This window comes from Sorex araneus, chromosome 3 (assembly GCF_027595985.1).
Source record: "Sorex araneus isolate mSorAra2 chromosome 3, mSorAra2.pri, whole genome shotgun sequence".
In the NCBI taxonomy this organism is placed as follows: Eukaryota; Metazoa; Chordata; class Mammalia; order Eulipotyphla; family Soricidae; genus Sorex; species Sorex araneus.
Window position 1 is genome coordinate 233,131,167 of NC_073304.1, and position 12,949 is coordinate 233,144,115.

Here is a 12,949-nt window from a genome sequence, read left to right on the forward strand (position 1 = left end):
AAATCCCTCGGGGGGGGGCATCGGCAGGCTGGTATGGGGGGGTGGGGGGTGGGGGGCTTTCGCTCCTCTGCGGGTCCCCATGTGCAGCTGAGAGGTAGAAGGGGGGCCCGATAGTCTGTGGGGTGGGCTGCGACCCCATTACCCGGATTTCAAGGGGGAGCAGATGTGGGGGGCTCAGCTCGGGGCCCCCGGGGTCCTGGCAATTGGTGTCTGTGGTCCCGAGCACTGTGCCTCCTGCGGCGTGTGAGCCGGGCACAGCCGCTGTGCCGGGGGGGGGGAGGCGGGGGACAAGGCCGCGGTGCCTGGACACTGCCAGCAGGCGTGCAGGTGGCAGGAGCAAGGGGGCCCTCCCGGGGGACCCCGACCCCAGAGGGAACTCGGCGAGCACCGGGCAGGGAGAAAAATCCACAGGCAGGACCCGAGGGACACGTACAAGCACCGGCCCGTGTGCCAGTGGCCACCCAGAGCGTGAGGGGAAGCGTGAGGCCAGCGGGAGGGTCCTTGGCCCGCCGTGGCGGGTGGGCTGCAGCTCCCACGGAGATCTGCGGGGTCCGCGCCCCCCTCCAAGCCCGCTTCCGGCTGCACAGAGGGCGCGGCGTGCAGAGATGGGGCCCCTGTGCCAAGCTGTGCCAGTTCAGCCGCCGCCGCGGGGCTGCGGGGGAGGGGCATGGGCACTACCGCCGGGCGGGGGCAGAGGGACGCTGCTGGGGTCTGGAGGAGCTGCTGACGGGCAGAGGCTGGGGCGCCCCCGGGCAGAGCTCCCTGGGGTGGCTGCGAATGTCCCCCCCACCCCCTCACCCCCGCCCAGGACACAGGAAGGCAGCACAGGGCAAGTGACAGCCCACGCTGGAACCGAGAGGGTAGCCTAGGGTGGCCAGAGGGGAAACCGAGGCAGGGGCGGAGGTCCTGAGGCAGGACAGAGAGCAGAGGCCACTGGCAGCCCCGCCAGGGAACCCCCGTGGTTTCTGACCGGGGACCCCGTGCCTGAGGCTGGCTCCAGGCCGAAGGCCACAGGCCCTTGGGACCACCTTCTCCAGGGCGGGGAGGCTCTGCCCGGGGCCCAGCTGGACAGGCGGGAGAGCCAGTATGAGGGGCAGGGACACTGGACAGACATCAGCCCCCACGGGTCTGCCAGACGCCTGCCGGCTGGAGTCCCCCAGCACAACGGGGAGGTCGCCAAGGCCCCACGTGAACTGCCGCCCTCGGGGACAGGGGCACAGAGCACCAGCCGACTGAGCACGTGGGAACACAGACCCGGGGGCGCAGGCTGGCGGGAGGACCCCCCAGGACGTGTCCAGAGTGAGCTGGGCAGGCCCGGACCCAGCAGGACAGACCATCGGGGTGTGGTGGACCCCCCGCGGGGTGGTCTCCTGACCCCACATCAGGCACCATCCCCACCTGGCTGGGTGTGATCGTCTGGGGGGGAGGGGAGGGCACGCACGGCCAGCGGGGGTCATCCCTGCATCTGCCCTCACGAGCACCTCCACCACGGAGTGCCCCTCCGACAGTGCTCGGACAGCCTCGCTCCGGCCAACAGAGCTGAGTGCCTGCTCCCAGATCTTCTCCAGACCCGGGCTGGGCGCCCTGGCTCGGGCATGCCCCCCTCGAGCAGGGCGCGTGTACTAGCATATATACGGGCGCTGGGGCCGGCCCGGGGAATCAGGCTTAGGCGTTGCTGGACAGACAGATGGACCCTTGATGGAGAGACCCGCCTCAGCCACGTGCGGGGGTAGCTGCCCGGCGGCTGGGTCCTGGGGTCAGGGCGCAGCGCAGAAACGGCTCCCAGGGGAAGTGAGGGGCGCAGGGGGGGTGCCCCGCAGTCCCCGGGAACCTCCCGAACAGAGAGCACAGGCTCCGGCACCCAGCCCGGCCCGGCCCTGCCGGGTGGGCCCGTCTACACGGAGAGCTGGGGGCAACGCCCCGCTCCCGGTGCTGCGGAAAGGAAAATAAACAGACAGGACGGCGGGGCGGGCAAGCACCCAGCACGCGGCCGACCCGGGTTCGATTCCCGGCATCCTGTAGGGTCCCCGAGCACCGCCAGGAGTGACCCCTGGGCATCGCCGGGGGTGACCAGAAAGGAAAAAAGGAAAGGAAAGGAAAAAGGAAGGAAGCAAGCGTGAGCAGCGTACGTGGCCGCGGGTCCAAACGCTGAGAACGGGGGAGCACTGCATAGAGCACCTGCTCCCTGTGAGCCAGGCCGCCCCCTGCTGGCAGGGCCGGGCACGTCCTGCCCGAGAGCCGGGCAGCAGGGCCGAGCCCGTGCGGGGAGAGCAGTAGCCGCCTCTGGCCACCAGAGGGCAGCAGCCGCACGCAGGTCCCGCAGGCCCGAGAGCCCTTTGCAGCGTTTGCTGTCACGGGGAGAGAAGGCAAAGGCCCCCTGCACTCCGGCAGGCCCCGGGGGGGTAGCGCACAGGCCCTGCAGGTGGGAGGCCCTGAGTCTGACCCCCCCCCCGCAGGGCAGAGCCAAGAACGGCCTCCCCCCGCCCACCTGCTTGCTACCCACCAACCACCCGGGAACGGTGTTTTTCTAGGTTTCGGGGCTACACACCTGGCAGTGCTCCGGGCTCACTCCTGGCTCTGTGCTCGGGGGTCACTCGGGGGGGGGGCCAGGGGACCCTCTGCCCCCATCTGAGATGACCTTCCTGCAGCCAGGTCTCGCCCGCCCGTGGAACTCTCTGGAACCGGAGGAATTCGTGGTTCTTGAAACACGCCCTCCCCTCCCCAGTGACCACAGGCCGAGCCCTCTGGGGTCCCCCTCCCCGGGGGTGACAATGTGAGGGACGGGGGGGGGGGGAGCACTCAGGGGAGCCCCGTCTGCTGGGAGCAGAGGAGGGAGGGAGGGGAAAGCACCCGGAGAGACTGAGGGGCAGGAGAACCTTCTAGAAGGGACAGCGGGTGGCGCAGATGCCCGTCTGCTCCGAGGCTTCCTCAGCCCGGCAGTGCTCAGCTGGGCGCCCTGAAGCTCCTTTATTTATTTATTTATTTGCTTTTTGGGTCACACCTGGCGATGCACAGGGGTTACTCCTGGCTCTGCACTCAGGAATTACCCCTGGCCCTGCTCAGGGGGTCCTATGGGATGCTGGGATTTGAACCCAGGTCGGCTGCGTGCAAGGCAAACGCCCTCCCCGCTGTGCTATCTCTCCAGCCCCCCTGAAGCTCCTTTAAACTCGGCCCATCACAGGAGAGCAAAGAGCCCCGGGCGTGTCACCCACAGGGCCTCCCGGGGCTGTGCTGCCCAGTGGTGTGACCCCAGGTCTCATGAGGGGCAGTTGGGGCCACAGTCAGGTCACCAAGTGGGCACGTGGGCCAGACCCCTCCCACCGCCACCCGGTTCCTTTTGGACTTTTGCTCCTTCCCGCCAGCCCCTGAGAAGCCCCAAGGGAGAGTGGATTTGGGGCGCCTGTTCCCTGCCCCCTGCGCCCGGCCTTGGCCCTGAGAGGCCCCCGGACGGGGGGGACAGTCAGTTGGAAACGCCCCCCAGAACCTCGGGGTGGGGTGGGCACTGCCTGCCGGATCCTGCCACCTCCCATCAGCAGTGGGCGAGTTTGGAGGCCGACTGCCCCCATGGCATGAGCACTGTGCGGTGAGCTGTCCAGAGGGGCTGCTGGCTGGGTGTCCCCCCCTCTCGCTGCTCCCCAGCATGTCCACGCCGGCCGCGACTTACCTGGCTCTCTCGAAGGTGGCCGAGGCCGTCTTGTCCACCGCCCCGAAGCCAACGCCAACGGCCAGACCCTCTGAAATGGAGCAGAAAGCACCAGGGTTAGAGAACCCGCCTCTAGGGGCTGGGGAGGGGGAGGGAGGGGGTAGGGGAGGGGTCAGGGGAGGGGGCGCACTGGCCTTGACGCGGCCACCCACATTCCCTCTGCAGCACCACAGATGCCCCTAAACTGAAAAAAACGAAAACAAAACAACCCCCCCCCTCAAAGTGCTTGGAGGGGCTGGAGTGATAGCACAGCGGGGAGGGCGTTTGCCTTGCACGCGGCCGACCCGGGTTCGATTCCCAGCATCCCATATGGTCCCCTGAGTACTGCCAGGGGTAATTCCTGAGTGCAGAGCCAGGAGTGACCCCTGTGCATCGCTGGGTGTGACCCCCCCCCAAAAAAAAAAAAAAAAGCAAAAGTGCTTGGAATACACTCAGACAATGAGCTTGGGGTGGGGGCTGTTTCCGGAGAACCCTCCCCTTTTCGGATGCCAGTGCTCAGCGACACCCACGCAAAGCCCCCCACTGCCAGACCCCCCCCCCCCCGCAGACGCAGACGCCTTCTTCCTGCTTCCCGGAGACCCGCGGGTGAGAGCCACTCGGGTGGTTGATTCAAGTGCCCCGAGGGGCCGGCTCGGCCCCAGCGCTGCCCCCCGCCCGGCCTGGTCCCCCAGGGGCCCTATCCCCCCGCTCCGTGGACGCCCTACGGAGGCTCGATGGCAAACGGGCTTGGACTTCTCCGGGACACGCCGATTTTGCAACTGCGAAACGGGAAGGTCCAGGCCCCCGAGTCCACTCTGGTCCGATGACACAAAACTGAGAGGTCTGAGGGGACAGCCCGGCCCAGGCCGAGGGACAGAGACAGGGAGGTTCAGGGCGCGTTCCCGGGCGGGCCCTCCTGACCCCTGGTGAGCTGCGGCTGGGAGAGGCCCGGGCGGGGGGACGGTTAAGTCTCTTGGCGGAAAGGGAACAGAGGACAGGGGTGCTCTCTGGCGGGAAGGGGATGAAAGGAAAGTGTGCTCTTTGGCGGGAGGGAGGCGGAGAGCCCGGCAAGCTACCGAGAGGATCCCGCCCGCACGGCAGAGCCTGGCGAGCTCCCAGGCGTATTCGATATGCCAAAAGCAGTAACAAGTCTCACAATGGAGACGTTACTGGTGCCCGCTCGAGAAAATCGATGAGCAACGGGACGGCAGTGCGACAGTGCAGTGCTCTGCAATTTACATCTTATGAGTATCATATTATATACAACCTTTGGGTTTGGGGCCACACCTGGCAGAGCTCGGTCTGGCTCCTGGCTCTATGCAGGGCGGGGGAGGGGGGCGCGGGGAGGGGGCGTCTGGGTCCCCCCAGAGTCTCACTTGCAAACAGGGCTGCAGGATTGGGGGTGGGGGCGTGGATTCTGCGGATCCCGGGCTCTTGCTCCCTCTCCGCAGAAGGGGGCGCCTGCGCGCCGGCCTGGCCCGGCCCGGCCCTGTGCGGTCACCCGGGATGCCATGATCCCTGCATGATCCCTGCAGCCCAGGCCGCGGGGACAGTCCGGGCTGGAGCTGACCAAACCCTCCCCGGGTCCTCTCTGCGGCGTCCTGCTGTAGCCGAGGGCGGGCTGGGGAGGGCAGCTCACCCTGGACAGAACCAGAACCAGAACCAGAACCAGCACCGCCCGGCTGCTCCTTTGCCCCGGCTCTGGCTCTAACTAGTGTCTCTGCCCAGAGGGGGCAGCCCGGGGCAAGGGCCTCATTAAGGAGCAAAACTCCCCAGTCCCGGGGACCCTGGGGAGGCAGCGGGGTCCCGCCCGCCCCCACCCCGTACTCCCTCTGCCAGCTCCTCACGGCTGACCTGGGTCCGGGCTCCTGCTGGACGAGGGCAGCAAGAACCGTGGCATCGGGGTCACGCTGGGCATCCAGAACCATCCGGAGCCCAGGGGCCACTTCCTGCCTCCACCCCGCCCTGGCCTCCTGGTGCTGCCACAGCCTGGAACATTCCGTGACCATCTGCAAAGGGGCAAGTCTGGCTCCCCGAGTCTCTGCTCGCCTGTGGACGCCCCCCCCGACCCCCCGGCCCTGCCACAGAGCCCCTCACTACTCCAAGGGGGCAAGGGAGGGAGGGACCGAGACCAGGGCTGTCGGCACACTGGGAAGCAGGGGATGCAGGAGATGGGGAAGAATGAGAAGACCGCCGCCCTGCCCCCGCCCCGCCCCCGCAGCCGACCCCAGGAGTCACCCCCGGCAGGGCCGCACATGCAAATGCGGCGTCATTAGGCGGGAGAGGAGCTGCTTCCTGCAGGGACCCAGGCTGAGGCTGCCCGGAGGGGGTTGCTGGGGTCACACCGGAGAAGCTCAAAGCTGACTCTGCTTTGTGTGTGTGTGGGGGGGGGGCTGTCGAGCCCCCCGCCCCCAGCGCTCCATCTCTCCCCTCCCGGGGCAGAGCAGGGGCGAGAGAGGCCTGAGTCGGCAGTGCCAGCCCGCCTGCCCGGGGCTCTGATTGGTTTGGATTTGGGGGTTTGGGGGGTCACGGTCAGCTGTGCCCAGGGGCCATGCCCGGCCTTGGTGTGCAAGGCCTGTGCTCGGTTCCCACCTGCGCACGGAAGGTCCCCCCAGAGGCGAAAAGGGGGGCTAGAGAGCTGGGCCCGGGGCAGGGGGGCTTCACAGCGCGGGCTCGCGGTGCCCAGCAGCTGGCGGGCTGCTGAAGCGCCGCCAACCCGCACCCGCCTCCGAGGGGGTCCCCCCTCCCGTGCGACTTGCAGCCAGGGAGTCCAGCCACTCTGGAACATTCTGGAAGTTCCTGGAAATAGCTGGCGGTGGACACAGCGTCCTCGTCCCCAGGGTGAGGGGGCGTTTCCGGGCCTCGCTCTCTCTCTCCTGCAGCAGAGGAGTCCGGGGAGGGGGGCAGCCGGCAACCCCACAGCACGCGGAGACCCCCACAGTGGAGCTAGCAGCCCCTGGGGGGCCCTCAGCCCTGATTCTGCCTCCTGGAAGGTCCAGTCCCAGCCTGAGGGGGTGTGAGGTGGGGGCATGCATCTTTCCTTCCTGTTCCATGCCTGTGTGTGTGTGTGTGTGTGTGTGTGTGTGCGCACGCACTTGTGTAGTGGGTCTTGAAACCTCATCAAGGCCTCTGTGTGTGTGTGTGTGTGTGTGTGTGTGTGTGTGTGTGTGTGTGTGTGTGTGTGTGTAGTGGAGTAGTCTCGGGGGCTTGAAACCCTCCAGGCCTGTGTGTGCTCCTGTGTGCTCACGTGTGCGTGTGGGCGCCGTGGGGACTGTCTCTGCCTGTTCTTGCGGCTGTGCCCAGGCTACCCCCCCACCCCCGGACGTGCTGGGAGCCGCCCTGCTGGCTGCTGGGCTGCGTCTCCGACTAGGTCCCTGTGCACTGGCCACGGGGTTCTAGGACGTTCCAACCGACCACCGGGTCTTCCTTCAGACGCCCTCATCGCCGCATCATGCGGCTTTTACGCCATGGCTGGTGACTGTCCCGTGTTCTCCCCCAGGGTGGCATCTCACTGTCCTGCGAGTCTCTTCCTGACCCAGGGCCGTCCTGGGCCCGGGGCCCGGTCAGCGGCCACACTCTGTGTGCTGTGTCCCCTTCCCCGTGCCCCTGGGTGCCTGGGGTCTGTGCGCTCAGGCTGGGTCCTTCCCATGCTCCGGCCCCGGCCCCCCTCCCCGCCCCCACGCCCGGGCCTGAGCCGGGCAGTCTCGGGCTCGCTGGTGCCGGCGAGGCGGCTGGAAAGGGCTCTCGCCGCTGCACACGGCCTCTCCACGGAGCTGAGATCTCACTTCAAGAGGGTTTTGTTTCCACTTGGCAGGAGGGAAGGAGAGGACAGGGCGGATCAAGGAGGGGCGCACGGACAGCAGGGCAGGGCGGCCACGGGCCAGGAGGCCGAGGTGACAGCTCCATCACAGCAGGCCCCGGGGACGGCACACAGCTGCTCCGGAGAAAGCAGGAAAGCGGAAAGACAAAGGCAAGGTGCCCGGAATAAAGAGAGGCGCTGAGGCCTTCCCGGGGACAGCGCTGCATGGACTCAGCACACATGCACACACACGCGCACGCGCACACACACATGCACACACATACATGCACACATGCATGCACATACATGCACACACATGTACACACAAGCACATACAGGCACACACATGCATGCACACATGCACATACACATGCACACGCACACACATGTGCACACACATGCACACACGTGCACACATGCACACGCACACACAGGCACACACGTGCACACATGCATGCACATTCACACACATGCACACATGCACACACGCACTCATGCTACACAGGGCACATCTGGGGCTAGACAGGCAGGTCCAGCTGTGGGGAGAGGCCAGACATCTGAACCGGGTCCCTGTCCACCCTGAGGGCCAGTTTCCGCCTGTGCCCACGGGTCCTTGGAAGCTGGAGAAACCGCAGGCCCAGGCATCGCTGTCTCTAGTGGGTCCCTGACACGTATGTGCGTGCGCGTGTGCCGGGGAGCCTCACTGACAGGCTCTTGCGGTGGCCCCCCGGGCTTGGTGCCAACCAGAGCTGGGTGGGGAAGCCGCTTGGACCCTTGGACCCGTCCAGGGCACGGGGCCCTCCCGCCATACCCCCGTGGGTGCCCCCCAGCGGGTGTGAGTTTCGCAGGCCGCGGCGCCCCTCTCCTCCCTCCTGCACCGCCAACTTCATTACGGCCCCCCTGCCTCGCGGGGCCCCGCGATCCGCTCTGAGTCCCCCCAGGCCGCCCCCGTTTGTTTTTAATCTTGTGCCGCCGGTCGGGAATCAAAGGGCGGGCCGGGCCCGCGCCCGCTCGGGGGGAGCCAATCAAGGGCCGCCGGGATGAATTATTAATGAGCCCCGCTCTTCATCAGCCGCTCTGCAGCGACTCGCCCGCCACTTAATCACCTCTCCTCCCGCGTCCTCCTTCTTTCATCTATTTTTTAATGGGGCAGCGCCAGCGCCCTACAGGAGCGGGTTAGTCCCTACCCTCGGGGGCTTCCTCCGCCCCCTCTGGGGGCCCCCGAGAGCTTTTGATTTTGTTTGGGTTTGGGGGCCACACCCGGCGGTGCTCCGGGCTTACTCCTGGCTCTGTGCTCGGGGGTCGCTCCTGGCGGGGCTTTGGGGGAGCCTACGGGGTACTGGGGATCGAACCCGGGTCGGCCGCGTGCCAGGCGGGCGCCCTCCCCGCTGTCCCGTGGCTCTGGCCTTTCTCTCGGCCTCCTGTGCAGAGAGGCCGGGGTGAGTGCACCCGTCGTGGGGGTGCCCGGGGCCCCGCCCCCCATCCTGCAGAGGAAACCCTCGTCTGTGTGGCGTCAGGAACACACACACACACACACACACACACACACACACACACACGGGAACGAGACGCGCCTCCCAGCCGGGAGCAGAGGACAGGGTGGGGGCAGCTCGGCCGAGAGAAGCAGGGAGAGCCGGTCCTGCTGGGCTGAGCGCGGGGCGGGAACACTGGGTTCGAATCCACACCCCCCACACACACACACAGAGACACACACCTTGCATCCCGACGTACACGCGCCCACATGCGTGAGGCGCAGTTACACACGCCCACACGCGTGCCCTGACTCTCCTGTGTGCAAGCAAGCACCGCTGCCTCGTCGTCGTCACCGTCATTATCCCAAACACACGCCACTCGGGGGGCGCGGGCTGGCCCCTGCCCCCTCGGGGCCGCCCCGAGCCCCCGGCGCACACACGCGGGCTGTCAGGCCCGGGCTGGAGTCATCTCGGCGAGGATAAAAATAGCCGCCTGCGTCACCGCCGGGCTCCGCGCTGTATGAGTCGCTCCTCTCGTGAAGAGGGTGTTTCGGGGGGCTGGAGCTGTGGTACGGCCGTGACGCGCCGGCCTTGCGTGCGCCCAACCCGGGCTCAACCCCCGGCCCCCCAGGTGGGCCCCCGAGCCCAGCTGGGAGTGACTGCTGAGAGCAGAGCCGGGAGCAAGCCCTGCTGGGGGGGAGGGGCCCCAAAACCAAACCCTTTCTGGACCGAGAGAGCGGGAAGGGCTGGAGCACCGGGCCTGACGCAGGAACTTGGGGTTCCGTCCCAGCAACACATGGGGGGACCCCAGGACTGTGGATGACCCTCGAGCACTGAGCTGAGAGTACCAGCAGGTGTAGGCCCAAACCTCCCCGCACCTGCATGCACACACACACACACACACACACACACACACACACACACACACACACACGGGAACAGCCCGACTGCGTTTCTGGACCCGGGGAGCCCCGGAGATGCGGGGGGCTGTTTCCGGGAGCCTGCAGTGACTGGGGTGAGGCTTCTGTGACACTCCAGGGGCGTCGTTCCGTCCCTTCTCGTTACAGCCTCCCCTCTCGCCGCCGCGTCTCGGCCCCCCCACGTCCCCTCTTGTGGTTTGGAGGGGTCTCCGGCTCCAATGCGCCTCCCTTCTCCCCCACGATACTTTTCTGCTCCATGCTCCGACCTCTGAAGCCTGCAAGGGGGGCAGCGCCCAGAGTGCGAGCGGAGGTTTGGGGTGCTGGGAACTGGAGCACTGCCTTGCCGGGGGCTAAAAGCCACGGCCCCCCCAAAGGCCAGGCAGCGGGGACCAGCTCCCCCACGGGCAGGAGACACGGGTTTCCGGTGCTGCATGGCAGCTGCCTCTGGGGTCAGTAGGACACCGGTGTCCACCCGACACTGGTCAGCCTTGTGAGACCAGCAACCAGTGTCCACGCCGACTGCCTTGGGAGTGACCGGAAGGACACCAGTGTCCACGCTGACTGCCTTGGGAGTGACCAGAAGGACACCAGTGTCCACGCCGACTGCCTTGGGAGTGACCAGAAGGACACCAGTGTCCACGCCGACTGCCTTGGGAGTGACCGGAAGGATGCCAGTGTCCACGCCGACCTGCCTTGTGGGCTCAGCAGGACACCAGTGTCCACGCCGACTGCCTTGGGAGTGACCACAAGGACACCAGTGTCCACGCCGACCTGCCTTGTGGGCTCAGCAGGACACCAGTGTCCACGCCGACTGCCTTGGGAGTGACCGGAAGGACGCCAGTGTCCACGCCGACCGGCGTGGTGAGGCCAGCACTGACCTCCCCAACCCTCCAAGTACCTGAGGTGGCAGCTGCGGGTGGGCCCCCAGTGGAGCCGGACGGCGGCGTCTCTCTCGCTTAGCGACTGGCCACCTCCACCAACAGTGAGAGCCAGGCGTGGGGCAGGCGGCTGACCAGTGCTGTCCCTGAGGGTCCAGGAGAGTGGCCGCCAGCCTAGACGTGCTCGTGGACCCTCAGTGAGCTTACGGAAGAGCCCACGGGGACAAGTGCCACCCAGGGCCCGTCTCTGCGCCGAGGAGACATCCTGTGTGGGGGGTGCCCAGGACCCCCGCCCCGCCCCACTGCCCCTCCTCCCAAAGATCTCGGTGAAGACTCGGGGTGGGAAAAGCATCTGTCTCCAAGCAACCGAGCACCGGCTTAGAACAATAGCTCCGAGCAGCTCCTAATTTAATCGGCCTCAGCTCCTTCTCCTGGGAATCATCAGGTCTGCTAGGACCCCTGTCCCCGCCGAGGGCGGGCAGACGGGCGCGAGTGACGCCCCCACGGGACCGCCCATCCCACTTTCATAGGCGGCATAGGCCGGCCTCAACCACCAGCCAGCCGGCGGCTGCTCCGGGGCTGGCCAGGGAGCCCCGCGCTCCTGATTTCAAAACTGAAAACACCGGGCGGGAGACAGTATGGGGGAAGCCACCTACTTCACACACAGCAGACCCGGGTTCGACTCCCCTGGCATCACCAGGAGTACTCCCTGAGTGCTCTCTCTCCCCTGTGCGCCGCTGCAGCCGGCCACGTCCCCACGGACCGTGCAGAAAGACACGTGGCTAGAAAGCTCTGGAAGGGGGGAGGTGCTCAGGCAGATCCCACCCCCAGACACCGGTGACCCCACCCGTGTGAGCAGCACCTCGCCCCTGGGTTCCATGCCTGAGCAGCCCGAAGGCTGTGTGCCCTGAGGCCCGGAGTTTTGGGGTCCCCACGCCCCACAGGTCAGCATGTGGTTTGCTCTGGCGGCATCTGGATCATCGCGGGCCCCTCAAAAACGCACAGGGGGGAGGGCTGGAGTGATAGCAGAGCGGGGAGGGCGTGTGCCTTGCACGCGGCCGACCCGGGTTCGAATCCCAGCATCCCATAGGGTCCCCCTGAGCACGGCCAGGGGTAATTCCTGAGTGCAGAGCCAGGAGTGACCCCTGAGTATCACTGGGTGTGACCCAAAAAGAAAAAAAAAAACCGCACAGGGGGCCAGACACAGGAAGTCGAGATTTAACAGTCTGATTCTGGTACTGCCCGCAGCAGCCTGGGGCTGGGGTGGGGGGGGGCAGGTGGAGCAGGGGGCAGAGGAAATCCCCCTGCTGCAGTCTGGGGCTCGGGGACAGAGGGAATCCTTGGGTCAGGAGCTCAGCCCTGACGGAGCTTCCGGGAAGCTGTGTTTCCTGGAGTGTAGGCTTCGGGGGGCAGCAGGGGGCACCCAGTCACCCCCGGGCATCGGAGGGCAGCGGAGGGCTGTGCGGCGGGTCTCTTGGGCGAGGTCCCGCAGTCTGGTTACGCAGGGATGCCCCCCTCCCCAATTCAAGGCGCAATTCCTGGTTTCGCTTTTGAGGCTCGTAGCTGGCAGTGCTCAGAGCTGACTCCTGGTTCTGTACTCCTGGCGGTACTGGGGGGGAGCTGGGGACTGAACCCAGGTGGGCTGCACCCAAGGCACGCGCCCTCCCCGCGGTGCTAAGGCTCCGGCCCCTCAGGGCGCGTCTTTCCCACCGCCACCGAGGGCCGAGACAGATGCCCTGACCCGGAGTCCAGGAACGGACAGGCCCGGCCCGGAGCAGTGGCGAGGACGGAGACGGACACGCCCCTCTCCCGCCGCAGAGCCTCCATGCACCCCCCTCTCTGGACTGCAGGGAGGACGGTGGATCTTCACACTCGACTCCCGGCCGCCCACCCCGCACCCCGCCCCCTGCCTCTCGCTGGGCTTCCAGAAGCCTCTGCCAGGCAGGCCCCAGGCTGAGAGCTGAGACTTGCAGATGGGCGGGACCCCTCTCGCGGGAGACGTGACGTGAGACAGCGGGCCCCGGGCACGTGCCAGATGGCGGCAGGCAGCCCACCCCCCGGGAGCCCACTCGGAGCCCACCCCGGCCAGATGCTTGGATCCCGGGGGGCCTCCACGGCCGCCCATCCCTTCTCCCAGCTCCCACCTCCCCTCACCCCTCCCCGCACGGCCCCTGACAGTCCCAGATGGAACCATCCTG

The 12,949-nt window shown here is 67.1% G+C and overlaps 1 protein-coding gene across 4 annotated transcripts in view; it reads right to left on the bottom strand.

Annotated features, from left to right (window-relative positions):
• Positions 1 to 12,949, bottom strand: part of SLC39A11 (solute carrier family 39 member 11) — a 190,827-nt gene that overhangs the window by 25,587 nt on the left and 152,291 nt on the right. For all 4 annotated transcript variants that reach the window (XM_055131242.1, XM_055131240.1, XM_055131243.1 and 1 more), the window contains exon 7: positions 3,665 to 3,734. In XM_055131242.1, the coding sequence (XP_054987217.1) occupies positions 3,665 to 3,734 (70 nt within the window). The remainder of the gene's footprint in view (positions 1 to 3,664; positions 3,735 to 12,949) is intronic.